The sequence below is a fragment of the Lynx rufus genome, unplaced genomic scaffold (assembly GCF_022079265.1).
Source record: "Lynx rufus isolate CCGP_SWC_20201006 ecotype Redwood Valley unplaced genomic scaffold, mLynRuf1.p SCAF_2, whole genome shotgun sequence".
Lineage (NCBI taxonomy): Eukaryota > Metazoa > Chordata > Mammalia > Carnivora > Felidae > Lynx > Lynx rufus.
This window is the reverse complement of record NW_025814834.1, coordinates 193,331,433-193,350,682: the sequence shown is the minus strand read 5'-3', so window position 1 is coordinate 193,350,682 and position 19,250 is coordinate 193,331,433. Positions and strand designations below refer to the sequence as shown.

Here is a 19,250-nt window from a genome sequence, read left to right as displayed (position 1 = left end):
AACTTAGACCAACAACTGTGGCACCAAAGGGTGACTTTGGTGCTTTTATGAGGACTTCAAACAGGACAGGCCTACTCTGAACATTCCTGTTAGCTTTGAAACACATTAGAGAGCCATAATCCACAAAACGATTCTTCATCCTGTGTATGCTAGGGAACTGGGGGGGAGTGGGGGGGAAGTACCTTGTTACTTTCAGAAGGAAAGCAACAGCAGTGTTCACAATAAGTGACTCTTCATATACCTGGAAGCAATGTTACCTTGTGTTTATAGTCCCAGTGCACGGATTTAAAAAGATCTAGCAGAATCCTGCAACCCCTACTCATTTCACTTCCAGTAATCTTGTCTAAAAAGATTACCAAACACTAACTTCAATTCACTAACTTCAACTTAAAGGACTTTCTTCAGGGCCACCCGGATGGCTCAGTTAGTTAAGTGTCTGACTTCGGCTCAGGTCATGATCTTGTGCTTTGTGAGTTGGAGCCCTACACGGGGCTCTCTGCTTTCAACGCAGAGCCTGCTTTGGACCCTCTGTCTCCCTCTCTCTCTCTCTGTCCCTCCCTCGCACACGGGCTCTCTCTCTCTCAAAAACAAATAAACATATAAACAAAGAAAGGACTGTCTTCAATGCATACATGCTTTCACTCTCTCAAAACTAAATAAATATACACTCAAAGGCCTGGAATGACCAAGAGATACGCAAATTTCAGGATATCATTCCTTGTTCTGGCCCCTATGTCTCTTCAAACATTGCTGTAACTATTTGCAAGTTGTGTCACTTCCGCTCTACCACACCTACCACCATACCTGGCCAGAAAAGGCACAAGAATAAATGCCTACTAGTGAAGAGCGAAAGGAAATGATCATTTCGAAAATGATGGGAGAGACTCTGCAGAAGGATTTACTTCCAAATCCAGGATACGGGGGGTTGGGGGGAAGTGCTTACATTCCAGAGAGCTGAGAGATCACCTTGCTTTGAAAACAGTCCACCCAGTTAGCTACCTGAAGTTCTGGATATAGGTATAATCCTCTTCTCTCTGCACCAGATGTGATTTCACTATTGTATCTCGCAGTCCGAACTTCTGAATTGATAAAATATGAGCCTTGTCTGATACTGTGATAGTGGAGGAGCGAACCATGTTAATGATGTCAGACTTGGATTTATTCTGTCTAGAAAAACAAAGAAACAGAAATTTATCATATTCTGATGAGTCTCCCCATGACAAAATACATGAACATAAAGCTAGAAGTTTCCAAAGTTAAATGCATTTACTAAGACAACACTATTTCTATGTGCAATTAAATAAACTTACATGTTGTCAATCATATAGCACATTGGTCCAGAGATTTTCTGATAGAGATCTCAGATCAGGGGGGACCTTGAAGACATACTGATCTAATCCCTTCCTTTTTCAAATAAGAAAAATGAGACCTAGCATCATCAATGGTCCACACAGTTGGATGGTCGCAGAGTATGGATTAGAACCCAGATTTGACGGTGCTCTTTCTAGACCCTAATGCTTCATGTAAAGAAACTATAAAACTATCCAGATCCTTTGACTTGACAATTCTACTGTATCTCTATTCCACAGGAATAATTAGAAATAAGAGGAGAACAAGAAAATCTGTATTTCATTTTTATTTGTGCAGTTTTAACAGTCATACTAAAAATTATTCAAATGCCAACATTTAAAGTTAAGCAAAATAGAGGCACCTGGGTGGCTCAGTCGGTTAAGCATCTGACTTCAGCTCAGGTCATGATCTCACAGTTCGTGAGTTTGAGCCCCGTGTCAGACTCTAAGCTGTCAGCACAGAGCCCGGAGCCTACTTTGGACTCTGTGTCTCCTCTCTCTGCCCCTCCCCCGCTTGCGCTCGCTCTCTCTCTCTCTCTCTCTCTCAAAAATAAACAAACATCAAAAAAAATTTTAAGTTAAGCAAAATTTAAAATTTGATACATTTATCTAACATAATCCTAATAACAGCACAGAAATTTTTGCTGATGATTACTTAATGAATTAAGATATACAAAGCACCCACAACAACTTCTGACACTGAATAAATAGCTACAAGTATCTGGTATTGTATCAAGTACATACTAATTATAAGTGAGCTGAGAATGACAGATCTACCTATCATTTAAAATTCAGGGATTCCAGGAGTGCCTGGCTAGCTTAGTCAGTGGAGTGCACCACTCTTGATCTTGGAGTCGTGAGTTCAAGCCCCATGTTGGATATAGAGATTACTTAAAAAAAATAAATAAAACTCAAACAAAAATAAAGTTCAGGGATTGTTGGCTACTGCTTCAGTGCATAATTAAAATACTGACCAAAACAAGTTTTTAATCTATCTTGACCAGATGAGATTCCGGCTACAATCAGCAGGGGGCACTGGTGTACAGGCTAAATATAATAGCATGTCAGAAAAAAAGAAGAGAACATAAAAGCGGAAAAAAGTATCTTCAGAGTCCGGAAACTCCTAAAAGAATGGGAAGGAGAAATGAAAATGTTTCTAATCTTCTACATTTCTAAGGTAGGGTTATACTGCCACTTTCAAACTCTAGATGGGCTACTTGCTAGGTCTGGATCTTGGGAACATTCTATAAAGTCTCTTCTTCACCTGTTTCTGTAGTTGTAAAACAGAGAAAATAATGGAACCTATGTCTTAGGCTAAAATAAGATAATCCAGGTAAAAGCACAGTGCAGGGCACACACAGTAAATGCTCAGGAAGTGTCCAACCCCTTGTTAACCACTTAACCACTGGTTAAGCCAGCCACCCTGGGACAACTTACATCATGCACAGTAATGGTCTCAGTTCTAAAATGAGGAAAATTGTGGCCCTAAGAGACACAAATGAAGGGAGAGTGCATTACCTTGTGAGCAAGTTGTCTGCTGTATCCTGACCCCAAGAGCTTTGGTCCACAAGCATGCCTTTCCCATCTGACCTTGAATCATCAAAGTCAAAAACACCTAAGGGGAGGGGGAGGGAATGAAAACACACTTACATATACTTTAATATACAGACCCCCCACTTCTCAAATTGTAGTCTAGGAATCACTGGTTGTCCACATACTTCTTGAAAGCACAGGAAAGGTCTGTGCTGGTGTCTGAGTGAAGCTCCCAGAGCACAGAGAGAGGGAGAAAAAACAAGCATTTCATCCAGAGATTCTTTACTTCTGAAAACATAAATATCCCACTGGTCTGACTCCCTTTTCCTAGAGACAAGAGTGCATTACAGAAAAAATAAAACTTTGAAATCTGCAGACCTAAGCTCCATCACCAGCTCTACTATTTACTGACCTCTTGACTTTGGGCAAGGCTTCAATCTCTCTTAATGTCAGTGACTTGACCTACCCTGCTCTTTTCACAGGTTTACTGTAGGGATCAAATAGTTGACATGTAAGAACTTTGGAAGCCACACAGCATATTATGAAATATAAGATAGTGATATCACTCCATTTACTCCAAGTGGAACTTCAAGGAGGAAAGAGGCAAGGGTCAGAGATCTAACACTGGAAAGGGTCTAAGTGCTCTAGAGAATGGGAAGCACTTGTCATTGTTAACAAATTGCCTCAAAACCAAACAGCAAACCAAGGACTTTCAATTAATAAATACTTTGACACAGTTGTTAAACCAAGATAAACCTGAAAAGGAAAATTAATCTGCCAACAGTTTCTTGGCTCCTTAAAAGCCCAATCTGTGGGATGCCTGTGTGGCTCAGTCGGTTAAGTGTCAGACTCTTGATCTCAGCTCAGGTGTTGTTCTCAGGGTCGTGAGTTCAAGCCCCATGCTGGGCTCCACGCTGGGTGTGGAGCCTACTTAGAAAATAAATAAGTAAAAAGCCAAATCTCTTGTCAACAGAAAACAGCAATGGAGAAGCCACGGAAAGATGCTGCTTCAACACACAAGTTACCAGGAGCACTGGAGGGATGAAACATCACGAAAGAATTTTGCCCTGAAGACTATTACTAAACATGGATTTTCAACCATGCATTCACAGGAACCAGAAAAAAACAAACTTCAGAGTCGAAAACACACACATACACACACACACAATTTGAAACATGAAAATAATTACATTTCAGTACCTCCAATCAATTCCTAAGGCCTTTCAATTTTGCCTCCTAAAGGCCTCTCAAATCAATATATTCCAATGTCACCCTACTAGCTCGATGTTACCAGCATCTCCCTGGAATGACTTCAAAAACCTGATTAATAGTCTCCTGGCCTCCTTTCTCACCCCTCCATCTCTGACCCAAACTCTACACTGTGGCAAGAGGATTTTTTTTTTTTTTTAAAGGAAGGCTAATCACATCACTTAAATCTTTTAAAAGCTTCCCATTGGATAAACCCAAACCTCCCAATATGGCTGCCAAGTCTCCTTCTGGTCTGATTCCTGCCCACCTGTCCACCTGCATCTTTCACCACAGTCCTCTGGCTCCCTGCCCCCCGGACTGCCACAGTCTAAGTATATTAAAGTTACTGCAGTTATACCATGATCCCATCAGAAACCCACTTCCTTCTTCCTCATTCTGCTTTACAAGGCTTACTCCTACCCATCCTGGGGCCAGGGACTGGCAAACTTTTCTGCAAAGGGCAGAGTGTAAATGGCCGAGGATCTGCAGGCTGTACAGTCTCCATCACAACTATTCGACCCTGCTGGCATAAGGTAAATGGAGCCATAAGCAGGGCTTTGTTCCAATAAAACTTTATTTATAGACATCGAAATCTGAGGATTATATAATTTTTAAATGTCACAAAAAATTATTCTCTTCTAATTCTTTTCAGACATTTAAAACTATAAAAACTATTCTTAGCTCACAGGCTGTACAAAGCAGGCAGTGAGCTGGATTGGGCCCATGACCTGTACTTAGCCAAGCCCTGCTATGGACCACATCTCCAAGGTCACTTCTTCTTTTTTCTTTTTTTTTTTTTTTTTAACGTTTATTTATTATTGAGACAGAGAGAGACAGAGAGTGAGCAGGGGAGGGGCAGAGAGAGAGGGAGCTGAGGTCACTTCTTCTAAGATGTCACCATCTCTGACTCCTAGATAAGGTCAGATGCCCTTCCACTGGTGTTCCCACAGCTCCCCGTACGTCTTTCATTATAGCCTAAATTGCTGTGTATTATAACTGTTTCTCCCCCTGGTTAGACTGTGAGCTTACTGGGGACACAACTATGTCTGATTTATTCATCATTGCATCCCCATCATCCAGCATACCAGCCAGCACACAAGCAGTTCAATCACTCAACAATTCAAAAGAAAATACTGGGTGAATATGGATCCCCTATGTGTCTTATATAAATACGTAACATCTAAGCTCAAGTCTGTAGTGTTCTTTTGGAATGTTTCAGGTCATCTTCCCATTGTGTTCGGCATACAACAAAAGTAAGAAAGGAAACTACAACAGGTTGTTTCTAGACTTCTATGACCCCATGGTTAGCTAGTTATCTCTGAGACCCAAATCCCCCACTGTATCCTACCTCTCTTGCTTTACTCTCATTGAACTCTAAAGCTTAGACAGCCAAGGTACTTGACTTAGTGAATGGCATACGGGGACACCTATTAGAATGGTTGAAAACCAAAAAGCTGACTCTACCAATTGCTGGCAAGGATGTGGAGCAGGAGGAACTCTCATGCACTGGTTGTGGGAATGGAAAAAGGTACAGCCACTCTGCAAGCAGCTTGGTAGTTTCTTACAAAGCTAAACGTAGCCTCAACCATATGATCCAGCAATCCCACTCCTAGATACTTATGATTTGAAGTTTTATGTCCATATAAAAACCTGCACATAAATGTTTACGGCAGCTTTATTCATATTCATCAAAAGCTGAAAGCAACCAAGATGTCCTTCAACAGGTGACTGGATAAACAAACTATGGTACTCGTATAATGAAATATTATTCGGCAATAAAAAATAAGGGGTCACCAAATCACCAAAAGACATGAATGAATCTTAAACACATATTGCTAAGTGAAAGAAGCCATTCTGAAAAGGTTACACACTGTAGGATTCCACTTATATCACATCACGGTTAAGGCAAAACTCTAGAGATGGTAAATAGATCAGTGGTCGCCAAGTGTTCAGTGGGGGCATAAGGATTAAGTGAGGGAAGCACAGGGGACTTTTTGGGTCAGTGAAACTATTCTGTAAGAAACTGTGATGATGGATACATGACACTATCTATAGGCTTCAAAACTCATAGAACTATAGCACAAAGAGTGAACTTTAATGTATGCAAATTTAAAAAATCATTTTGGAGGTCAGGGGATCCTGGAGTAAAATACAGGAAATGACAAAGTATCTAACTATATTACAAATGTATGAACAGCCTCAATGAAGAGGACAGAAGAAAAAAGTGCTGACCTAAGTAACTTTGGAAATTAGTGGAACCTCTAAGACTAAAGGCAAAATGAACTGTATGCAAGCACTATACTCTAGCTGAAATGCTGTTTCCCACGGGGATATGGGTTAACAATTGTGAAGTCACTATACCTGGATCCTGGAATTTAACACTTAAGAAGACAGACAGAGGAGGGGTGCCTGGATGGCTTAGTTGGTTGAGCATCCAACTCTTGATTTTGGCTCAGGTCATGATCTCACAGTTTGTGGGTTTAAGCCCCGTCATGCTGACACTGCAGGGCCTGCTTGGGAATTTCTCTCTGTCTCTGTCTCTCTCTCTCTCTCTCAAAATAAATAAATAAACTTAAAAAAGAAGAAAAAAAAGAAAGAAAGAAAACGGGTAGTGGATTGCAGGAGTTGGGTATCTCATTGTAGGGATAAAGAGGTTCCAGATAAACCTGGAAGGGGAAGAGACTAGAATGATCCATGTGGTACTGGATTAGAGCTGGAGATATCAGCATGAGTTCATGTTTACCTAACATACATCCATATGGTTACATGCAGAAATACAGAGGCACACACGTGTAAGTATACACACATACATTTCCTTGCTCCGTCAGCTAAGAGGGCCTAGAAGCAAGGACCCACCAGTAAGTAGCAAGGACCACTCTTTAATACCCAGATCCTGGTTTCTAATACCATTTATTCGCCAATAAAAGGAACCAAGGCTCCTTGAGATATGGTTATCTTAGGTCTGGGGTAGGAAATATACAAGATGGAGCATTTTGTAGTGCCAGAAAACAAGAAAGCACTCAAAAAAACAAAACAAAACAAAACAAAACAAAACAAAACAAAACAGGGGCACCTGGGTGGCTCAGTGAGTTAAGCGTCTGACTTCGGCACAGGTCATGATCTCACAGTTCATGGGTTCGAGCCCCACGTCGGCTCTCTGTCAGTGGGGAGCCTGCTTCGTAACCTCTGTCTCTCTCCTTCCCTCCCTCTCTCTCTCTCTCTCTCAAAAAAAAAAAAAATAAACATTTAAAAAAATAAATTAAATTAAATTAAAACACCCACAATGAGGGGAGTATGTCAAGTGAACACAGGAGCCAACTGAAAGAGCTCCAATGGTCACAGCTGGAACAGTGTGAGCAACAATACTGGATTATAATTCAAAGTATAAAAGAAACAGCCATCAGTCCATAGCGCTACAACTAACTGAATAAAAAAATAAGTGGAGAGGAAAAGACAAATCTGCTCTGAAGAATTTCAAATACTGTAGGTGAACACTCTACCTTCAAGGAGGTAGAGCATGACTCCCCACGGCTCCCCCTGAAACTGCTGTGTTAAGGTTACTGATACGCTTCATTCATGTCGCCAAATCCAGTGGTCAGTTCCCCGGTTTTCAGCTAAGCTCACTTCAACCTCTCTTCGGCAGCACTTGATAGAAACCACTCCTTCCCCCCCCCCCACACACACACACACTTTACTTTCTGAAGGCTCCTCTTTTCTCCATGCACCCCACCCCCACCCCCAGGAATGAATCCAGGCTAGGTCCTGGCATGACCGCTTCTCCAGCTACACTCTTTCCCAGCTAGGTGATCTCAGTTTCAGAGTCTTATTTTTTATTTGAAGGTTATTTATTATTTATTTTGAGAGAGAGAGAGAGAGAGAGAGAGAGAGAGAGAGAGAGAGAATCCCAAGCAGGCTCCACACTGACAATGCAGAGCCTGATATGGGAACCCACAAGCCATGAAATCATGAGCCGAAGTCGGACACTTAATGGACTGAGCCACCCAGGTGCCTCTCAGTCTCAGTTTTAAAAACCACCTACATGCTGACCACTCCCAAATTTCCATACTCCAACCTAGATCTTTCAGCAGAGCTCTAGCTCCTTACCTAACCTGGCCCTCACACCTCTCTGGCCTCATCCACTGTGCTCTACGTCACCCGGTCTGCTCTGGGTCCATTTCCTTTTCTGCTGTTCCTAGAACATGTCAGGCTCATTCCCAACTCAGGGACTTTGATCTTGCTGGTCCCTCTGCCTGGAATGCTTCTCCTTCAGACCTCCACATTACTCACTCCATTTCATTCCTGCCTCTGCTCAGACATCAGGAGGCTGACGCTCTCTCTACCACCCTGCCACCCACATCACTCTATCCCCTTTCTCCAGAACTTCCTAAACTTCCTCTGTTCACAGCACCCTTCCTGTCGCAGTGATTTTTTTCAAAGAGCCTCTAGGCCAAAAGAAATACCTAATAGAGCTGTTCAAGTAGTTAGGGCCAAATAAATTACTAAGTATTTAAGGCCTAACAACTTAAGTAGCAGTTTGAAAACGAATACACATAAATAGAAGGAAAAAATACTATTTGTTTCATTTTAAATAACCACAATTACCTACTAACGAGATGTGCGTGCCTACTGGGTACGTACAACCAACCTCTCAAACTTTGGAATCCGATTGGACACCACGTACAACGTGCCACACTGATTTTTGCATGGTAGTTTTTTTTAAGTTTATTTATTTTAAGAGAGAGAGAGAGAGAGAGAGAGAGAGAGAGAGAGAGAATAGGGGAGGGGCAGAGAGAGAGAATCCCAAGCAGACTCTGCACTGACAGTGCAGAGCCCAACTCACTCATGAACCATGAAATCATGACCCGAACTGAAGTTGGATGGTCAACTGACCCCTGTATTTTTTGTTTTTTAGTTTACTAATTTTGAGAGAGGGCACACGCACAGAGAGAAAGGAAGAGAGAGAATCCCAAGCAGGCTCCATGCTGTCAGCCCAGAGCCTGGTGTGGGGCTTGAACTCATAAGATTGTGACCTGAGCCAAAATCGAGAGTCGGTCACTTAACCACCTGAGCCCCCCAGGCCCCTACTTGCTTTTGATGACAGCAACCACCAAAAACCCAGCTTCACCTTCCTTTTTTTTTTAAAAAAAATTTTTTTTTAACGTTTTATTTTGTTTTTGGGACACAGAGACACAGAGCATGAATGGGGGAGGGGCAGAGAGAGAGGCAGACACAGAATTGGAAGCAGGCTCCAGGCTCTGAGCCATCAGCCCAGAGCCTGACTCGGGGCTCGAACTCACGGACCGCGAGATCGTGACCTGAGCCGAAGTCGGACGCTTAACCAACTGAGCCACCCAGGCGCCCCATCACCTTCCTTTTGATACAATGTCCTCAGAAGGAATGCGGCACCATCTAATGTTGAAACTGTAAACTACCTGGAGCTAGAACAGACCTCAAGTATCTATGTGCTGACTTTCGAACTTTTACAAGTCCCACAGTGTCCCTGTGAATTCACCACAGAGCCCCAGATACCTCAGCACACAGTCTGGGAACCACAATCTTGTGAAATTTTTCCCTTTAGTACCAATACCATTTGACATTATATCTTGTGAGTATTCATCAGTTTATCGGAGGCTATCCCCACTAAAACGTAAGTGCTCTGCAAGGCAGGGGCTTTGTCTTTATGCGATTTCCTGGGGACCTGGAACAGCACCTGCAGCAGAGTGGGTACTCGATGTGTTAAATGCATGCAAGTATCCGGAAACTTAAGCTGAAGCCTAGCTGTACCATTATCTTCCTGTGTGACAAGTTCCCTCTTCTCTTTGGGTCTTAGTTTCTTCACTTATAAAGCAGGCACTTCAGTATAAATATCTTTATACTTTACAATGAGCAAAGGCAAATTAAGGAATATGGGTTAGAGCTCTGCTTCTGCATGTCAGTGCTAAGGACTCAGGATCTTGTTTTGGGGCTTCCTAGTAAAGGCTTCGTAAGTTCCTAGGAAGGGCCAGACTGGAAGAACATCTCCTGGGGACAGGTGGTTCGTCCCTATGGATTCAGCTTCTGTCCATGAGTGGGCAGTGTACTGGAAAATCGCCCTGCAGGCCTACATCACCATGTCTGCCGCAGGAACCAGCCCAGCGACGACCAGAACATCTTCATTCTTCACTCTACGAGTGGAAAGTTTAAGGCGTGACCTGGGGGATTTCCAGCCACAGAACAGTCTTCTCGGGATCTCTTCTCCCCTGGATCTGGCACGGCGGCTGGCTATCAGCAGCTCTTTACCAAATTTACCATCACCCAGCCCCCTGGCTCCTTCTCAACCACAGCTTCCTGTTTCTTCCTCCTCTTCTGCTTCCCTACTCCTACTCTGCCTTTTTCCAACCTCAGACCTCCAATCCTTTGTCACCCAATCTAACAGATGACATCTGGGTTTTTCCTTTCTTCCCATGTTCATTCACTAAGTCCTATAAATCCTCTCTCCTAAATATTTTTATACCTGACCCTCTTCCCTATCCCTACTGTCATGCCCGAGATTAGGCCCTTACAATTTCTGGAAAGCACATTCAATGATTTCCCTGCCTCCATCACAACCCCCCCTCCAGTCCATTCTGCCACCATCTAGAAGAAAACATAAATCTGAGGTCATTGCTGTGCCTTAAATCCCCTAATAACTTCTTTTTCTTTTTAAAGTTTATTTATTTGGACAGAGAGAGTGTGCATGCGTGAGCCGGAAAGAAGAGAGAGAGAGGGAGAGAGAGAATCCCAAGCAGTTACTTGGGGCTCAAACCCACGAACTGTGAGATCATGATCTGAGCTAAAATCAAGAGTCTCATGCTCAACCAACTGAGCCACTAAGGCGCCCCTCCCACAATAATTTCTATCAACTATCGAATCAACCCCAAACCTATGAGTATTACACACAAGGAACTTTGTAATTCACCCAGACCCCCTTTCCAGCCCCATCTCCCACCACCCCCATCCAGTCACACCAAAACGATTTCTCTCTTTATTATTATTTTTATTATTTTTAATGTTTATTTATTTCTGAAGAGAGAGAGAAACAGAGCGCAAGAAGGGGAGGGATAGAGAGAGAGACACACACAGAATCTGAAGCAGGCTCCAGGCTCTGAGCTGTCAGCACAGAGCCTGATGTGGGGCTCGAATTCACCAACCCTGAGATTGTGACCTGAGCCGAAGTCGAACACTTAACTGACTGAGCCATGCAGGTGCCCCACGATTTCTCTTTAGATGCTGTCTCCTCACCCCACCCCTGATCCTAACCAGTCCTCAATCCCACCTTTGTGTGGTAGACATCATCCTTTCAGACTCTGCTCAGTGTTCACCCCCTTCAAAAGGTCTTCTACTGGTCCTCTCCTTGTATTTTCATACAGCTAGTGCTTGCCTCAATCAAGACATTTATCTAATAGAACCGCCACTGTATTCACCTCTTTTTGTCTTACTTCTTTAGCTAGACCACAAGCTCCTTGGGAGCAGGGGCTGATGTTTTTTCCTCTGTGGACCTGGGCTTACCACAATTTATGGAACATATTAGGCAGTGAGTAAACACACAGTGAACAAAGAGCCACAGGGCAGAGATCAAGCTCACTGTCATTTCTGGGTGCTTACTTGATGACCACCTTTCACACCTACAATTGAAACCATTTCCCTGTAAGAGGCTACCTAGTAAGTAGGTCAACCATGGTAACAGCTTGGTCTGGATGTATAGAACTGCTGAAGTGTTTTGCTTTTCTTGCAAATCCTGTGCATTGCACTGTATAGTTTACAGGACCAAAACCCTTCTCCCATGCCTGGCTAAACAGACAACACTGCCCCTGGAGGCTCCTTCCTTAGCTCAAGCAGCAGTAGTGCCTAACACGGATCCACGATTCTGATCTCGAACACTTGTACACTTGGGGCCAAGCGTACTTTGGAATTCAGAATTTGGGGGATCTTAAAAAGCTAATATGTGACCTATGCTGTATATAATACAACACCCCCCAGCAGAGTCTGAGGCAACACTGAGGAATCAAACACTTTGATATTTCCACAGTGCGACGTATGAGTAGTAAAGTGTGGGGGGATAAATAAAGCCTATAAATAGTCTCATGTCAGTTCAAGCGAGTCTTGCTGCCAAAGTGGGCTTGGGCCAAACTTATACAATTTTTTTTTTTAGTCTTTGGAGCTTTTAGGACTTCAGAACTGCTAATAAGGGATTGAAGACGGTAGTTAAGAGCATGGCCTGCTGTTATCTACACACATCAAAAAGGACTAGAGTGTGTGTCTATGTCCATCTATAACACAAGCTTATAAATATATCGATAAATTTTACAGACACATACGTACACATACGTATCCTGGAAGGGTAGAAACCAAAATGTCAACAGAAATCATTTCTCAACGGTAGGACCTCTTTTGCTTTTTGCTTATAGGCACTTTCAAAAGCAGCTACAATGTGTCTTTTATTGTAGGCACATTTATCATGGGTTTTGAAATCAAAGACCCAGGTTCCAATTTGGACCCTGCCACTCATTAGTCGTTTGACCTTGGGCAAGTTACCCAATTTCTCTAGCTTTGGCCTCTTCCGCCGATCAGAGACAACAGTGTATTTGCTGTACGCGACTGCTGTCTTCTCTCCCTGTGGCTAACTGGAGGCTCTCCCTCACTTCAAGGGCAAAAGGTGCTCTAAAAGCCAAACCGGACCTGTTGAAGGCCCAGAGCTACAAAACAAAGACAAGAGGCAAGGTCTTGATGCCAACATCTTGTAGCCAGGCCTATTAATGACCTGGGGTTGGGGCTTTTTCCAAAACAGGACATGACACAAGGAAAAAAAAAAATCCAGACCCAAATACAAGTACCCTACTTCTTTGGAGACCTGTACGAAAGCAGCAGCATTCTTTATTTTCCTTTTTTCTCCCAGGAACATTATTTCTTAATTCAGTGGCTCCTTCTGTCTCCTCCTGTTGCTCTGTTTCCCCCTGCAGGTGCCCTAGTTATTTGCAGATGCTCCCATATACAGACCAGTGCTGTCCAAGAGAACTTTCTGTGATGACTGAAAGGTTCTACAGCTTTGCTGCCACTGGCCACACTGAGACACCTGAAATGTTTCTAGAGTGAACGGGAAACTGGATTTTGTATTTTATTCACCTAAGTTAAATGTTAATAGCCACATGCGGCTACCACAGTGGACAAATGCAGACCTAGGTCACACTCCTTCTCTTCAAGAATCATCGGCCACCACAGTTCGCTCCAAATGGAGCTGTCCAGCTCTGCCAGAACTTAATCCTGCCACCGCCTACTGTCTGCATTTCCACAAGGAAGTTCTGTGCACGGCGGGGGCCCAGGTGAAGGTGCGGTTTGACCTAGGGCCCTCTCCCTGAGCTCCCCCTTTGTCATCTGTACCAGCCCTGTCCCCGCCAGCCTAGTCTGCAACCCTGCCATCCACCCACACCTCTCGTCCCAGGGCCCCAAGAGCTGGTCAGTCACCAATGTCTTTGTTCCCAAGGATGCCTTTCTTCAGGCCATCCTCTCCTCACTTGTCACTGCAAGAGTCTCTCTTATCACCGCAAGAGCCTCCCACTACAGGAGCTTCCCACTTCTCACTACCCAACTTGGTCTCTGGATGTGGCCAGACTGAACTCTGATTTTAGTTAGGTCTCCCTGCTCTTAAGCTTTCAGCACTGCACCGATGCCTGGAGGTTAAGATACAGACTGGTTGAACTGGCAGATGAGGCCCTTTGCAAACTGGCTCTCCTCAGTCACCTAAAAGCAGCCAGATCTAAATAGACAGGTTCGCCCTGCGTGCCACCCTCACCCCTGGCTCCAAGGGAAGCCCCTCCTACTTGCTGGCCACCTCTCCTGCAAAGCCCAGCCTCCACTCCTACGAGCTCCTTCCTCTTCTTCCTGATGCCCCACTACCATCACCACACTATCCGAGGTAGTCATCCCTCCGACTTGTGAAGGCCTTTCTTGTCCATATAACTGGTGTGGCACTTTTAAGAGAAATTAGTGTTTTTGGAAATAAGCGTTAGGCTTTGGAATGAAACAGACCTGGCTCTTTTACTGGCTCTGTCCACGACCTCATATGAAACCTCAAGCAAATTACTGCATCTGTGTCCTCATTTGTAAAATGTGAATAATACCACCAAACTTAGAACCCAAAAGAATAACCAAACGAAATCTACATGGGTCAAGAGCCTAGCACAATGCCTGGTGCACAGCAGATGGGCAGGAACTGTTAGTTTTTTCCCCTCTACCACTTTTTCCCCCAGCTCTGCCACTCTTAACCCCCCACTGCTCTGATAATGAACACTACCATTTACCAAGTTACCTTCTAATCGCATTAGACGTTAAAACCCAGATCTGCTTGACTCCACAGTCACCCCCTTTGCAAGCACGAGCACAGGATCTTCAAGGAAACTATCAACTCATAGAGGTAAGTAGCAAATGAATAGAAGGGTTGAGTCTGCTTGGATAACAAAGCAAAAGTACCACCATGGTGTCCACAGGGTGTGCGGGTGTGTGGCTGCCATTGCTGGGTGGAGATCATGTCCTGCCCTTGCTGAGTATCTACTAGACAGGTCTAGGAGGAGATGTCCCTTCCTATCTTCTCAGTCAGTCACTGGCCTTTGCATTCCAAATCCAGCACACCAGAAGAACCTGCAAAACCATGTGAGCAAAATCCCTGATGTTTCAAATTGGCAGGAGTGAGTGAGTTGGTTCAACGCTTACCAGTGACACAGAGGGGGCCACGCCAAGGGCTCTCTCAGTCTGAAACAGGGAGACACATACCAGCACAAGGTACTTCAATTCACAGGAAGATAAACAGATCCAGATAAACGGATCCAACTACCCAGAATCCAAATCAGGCTGTGTTAATGACAATGATAGTAGTATTATCATGAATAATATTAACAGCAAATTCTTAAGGCTTACTACATGCCAGGCATGGTTTTAAACACTTTACATATGTTTAATCTTCAAAACTGTTCCATCGGATGAAGTAAGTGCTATTATTATCTGCACTTTGCAGACCAGAAGTTAACTAATTTGCCCCAGAACACACAGATAGTAAATGGCACAGCCAGGATTCAAACCCAAGGAATCTGGGTCAAGAGTTTGTGTTCTTTTTTCTTTCTTTCAAAATTTTTTTTTAAATGTATTTATTTTTGAGAGACAGAACACAAGTGGAGGAAGGACGGAGAGAGAATGAGACACAGAATCCGAAGCAGGCTCCAGGCTTCAAGCTGTCAGCACAGAGCCTGACATGGGGCTCGAACTCACAAACCATGAGATCATGACCTGAGCTGAAGTCAGACGCTCATCTGACTGAGCCACCCAGGCGCCCCAAGAGTTTGGGTTCTCAACCAATAAACAATAGCAAGATATCAACTATCAGAAAAACATGAGGTTCAGAAAGTATTTCTGGCAGAAGAAATAATTTCAGTACAAAGACAGCATTATGGCATCCTCAGAAAATAGTAGTAATAAGTAGTATAAACAAGTACAAAGAAAAAGTTTTGTTTGAGAAGGATTAGGGGACACGGAAGTAGAGTACAGGGATTAGGGCTCAAGCATTAGATTCAAACAGACAATTTGAGTTCTGTTCTCAACTCTGTCACTGACCAGTGAGTGATCACAGGCATGTTACCTACCCTATCTGAGCCTCTACCTCTCCATCTGAGAAATGGACATCCTCTTACAGAACTTTTGTGGCATAGTGTGAGCCCCACAGACCCACAGTAAGTGCTTAATAAATGGTAACTGCTAATAATAATAATAGTTTGATAGCAATACATTTTTAAAAATTTTTTTTAATGTTTATTTATTTTTGAGACAATGCGAGAGACAGAGTGCAAGCAGCGGAGGGACAGAGGGAGACACAGAATCTGAAGCAGGCTCCAGGCTCCGAGCTGTCAGCCCAGAGCCCGACACGGGGCTCAAACTCATGAACCATGAGATCGTGACCTGAGCCGAAGTCGGACGCTTAACCGACTGAACCACTCAGGCGCCTCGATAGCAATACATTTTTATAAACAAATTTTTATTTTGAAAATTTGTTCAGGGTTCATGAGTTTGAGCCCCGTGTCAGGCTCTGGGCTGACAGCTTGGAGCCTGGAGCCTGCTTCAGATTCTGTGCCTCCCTCTCTCTCGGCCTCCCTCTCTCTCTCTCTCTCTCAAAAATAAACATTAAAAAAAATGTTCAAAAGAAAAGATTTTTTAGGAATAAATACATACTAGTAATAAATGGCCAAAGTGTAAGATTTTGAACCCCATGTAGAGTTTGGATTTTACTCTATGATGAGGGGGAACCAGGGGTGCCTGGCTGGCTCAGTTGGTAGAGCTTGTGACTCTTGATCCCGGGGCAGTGAGTTCAAGCCCCACAGTGGACGTGCAGTCTATTTTTTAAAAAAGGGAGAGCGGGGAGCTACGTATAGTCCACAGTGCGGGGAAACTCTGAAGAGAAGTCCAGAACACAGGGCACCCGGCATTACAAACAACGGTCAGCCTGGCCAGCACCCCAGATAGTTGTTACTTTCTTAAAAGTCAAATAACCATGCTTCTTAGTTTTCTCTCTGTTTCTTTAGACATCTCTAAAAACACATCCTGTGCCCTGCGGATCCATAAGCCCTGGACTCAAACTCTACCTGCACCCTGTGCAAATCCAACTTAGGTTGGCAAGGACTAAATGTGACCGGTTTAGCTTTCAAGGAGGAAGACTCCAGTGCGCCCAGTTCACAGCAACAGACTGTAGTCGTGACAAGTTATTGGACAGATTACTTGACTCTTTCCCTCCAGGCTCTCCCTCCACTGGACCTTCTGGTCTGTGGTCTGGTGATAAAGCTGAAAAGAGAAGTGGGTAAGAGCAAACCAGGAAGAGAGGGGAGAGAAGTTCAGAGCACACTCAAAGAGGAAGGGGGCAGGAGCTTCTCAAGTGACTAAGCACTTGAGGCGATGAACTGCGCGGGTCTCTATAGCTCAAAGACTACAGACATTTTTTGAGCACCTGGTGATGTGCAAGGCACTCAGGCTGGCATGTGGGGAGGAGAGAGGATGCAAAATGCTAACAACAGCAAGTTCAAGCTTGTAAAAATGTAGCTGAATGAGCAGTCAACAAAGATGAAAACGCACAGGGTTTTATCCAGAAATTACAAGCAGTCAAGTTCGAAGGAAGAGGAAATGAAGGGGAGTTGGGGCAGATAAGACTAGATACGATAAGAGGGGGCTGAAGCCAGGCTGTGCAGGACTTGAACTGTCATGCAAAAGAATCTGAACTTTATCCTGTGGGTAACAGAGAGTGGCACAACATTCAAGTTCACATACAAAATAGGGCATGATAAAAGTTAGAGGCTAGGGAGATCCCGAGGGAGAAGCAGCCTTAAGGTTAGGAAGACTTGGAAGGAGACCACTGGGTTCATTCAAGTAAGACGATACTTACGTGAACTATGGGGATTAAAAAATAACGTGGTTATTAGAAGAGGAGAGGGAAGAGTCCAGGATGACAGAGATTTTAAGAGACTGCATTCACGGAAAAGAAATTGGAGGGAGAGAGAGCAGTAAGAAGATAATGACTAGTTATCTGGAAGAATCTGGCCTAGGATAGGCCCTGAAGAGGGCAGCCAGTCTCTAAGCTCTGGAAAGTGGGCATTTGCAATTCCTGAGTGTGTTTCCCAAACAAAAGCATCTCTAAATAACTTAGAGGTGACCTTCTTGGAGGCAAACATTCATTCTCATTGCATAGATGGAAGAGGGGAAAGTCAAGAGACATGTCTAATATTGTACCAAGGTGCAAGGAACATAAAAAAATAAATAAATAAGTAAAAATTAGACACACACTTTTTTCAAATCCTCACCATTCATTTTTGCTAGTTTCAGTTTGCATATGCACGAGGGGTGGTAAAGCCTACAAATTTGTTACAGTATATTTTAAGCAGCAAAGAAAACATGCAAGTCAGCTGGCTTCTATGTTCCAACCCTGTCTTCCCTCTAATAAATATTGATGCCTCTCTTCCTGAACCTTCAGTCCCTGAGGATTTTTCTGTGCAAAGCTCCACTTCTAAATGAATGCTTGTGGGTCACCTGGCTTGCTCAAGACTCCCCCTGTAGAATTCCAACACAAACTGTTTTCTGAGGGAAGGAAAAGTCGTCTGGGGATTCTCCTGTTCTAGAAACAAACAGGAGGCTAAATGGGACAAACAGGGAAAATGGAGAAGGGAACAACAAAAGGAGGAAGAAAAAGGGAGCACAGTTCTCTTTTGTTTAAACAAAGTGATCCAAACTCATTTGCTTAGGGGCCTTCAGAGCTTAGGGGCCCACAAAGGCAGAGAGAATGGGCAACGTTCCTACCTGCAGGATAAATATCTAGGAGAATTCCTCTTCGCTGCTAAAAGGATAGGTTGGTCACACAGATTTTACTTCTTGAAAGACAGAAAGAGAGAGAGAGAGAGAGAGAGAGAGAGAGAGAGATGGACCAACCCAGGGGCTATTTTTCCCACATTCTCTCTGGCTTCTACCCTGGTAATCTAGGTTACCCTTTATGCTGCCCTGAGATATAAATAGCATTCATTTCCTTTCTCAGGCCAGACAGATTCTAATGCTGTTTTCTGGGTCCAGGGGCAAAAATACTCATGGCGCATCTCATTCTAAATCTGAGTTATTACAAAGCTGCCTCACTTTGAATCAGCCATGGAATAAGAAAACCACTTCAAAAGACCAACATTTGAGTGTTATTACCACTTTGTTAAATTAGCCCAGAAGAGCACCCGATGGGACTTCTGAGTAGTTCTTTCCCTTTCTAGCACATGTCTCAGAATCTTCCAGAACACAGCTCCAGGTCTTTGCCCAATCTCTACCAAACTTGGCCTGACACCCCCAAATTCAGCAGAGACAAATCAAAGAATGGACATTTGGGAGAGAAGCATCAAAGTGAGCTCTTTCCTTTCTCTACCAAAACAAAGGCGAGATGTGAAGACCAGATTCCCCTGGCCGCCAAATTACCTACGCCTTTGAGGTACTCTTATCCCTTTGGCTCACCCTATAAGGACCACTGCCCTGCTGGGCTAACCCTACACTCTCTTACCTCAATGTATGGACTGTCAGCTCCTTGAGGGAGCCTTGTTTCTCCTA

General features: G+C 43.8%; 1 protein-coding gene across 1 annotated transcript in view; it reads right to left on the bottom strand.

The window, feature by feature from the left end:
* Positions 1-19,250, bottom strand: part of INPP5B (inositol polyphosphate-5-phosphatase B) — a 47,637-nt gene that overhangs the window by 17,800 nt on the left and 10,587 nt on the right. The window contains 2 exon segments of the mRNA XM_047082579.1: positions 1,000-1,167; positions 2,868-2,964. Coding sequence (XP_046938535.1) covers positions 1,000-1,167; positions 2,868-2,964 — 265 coding nt within the window.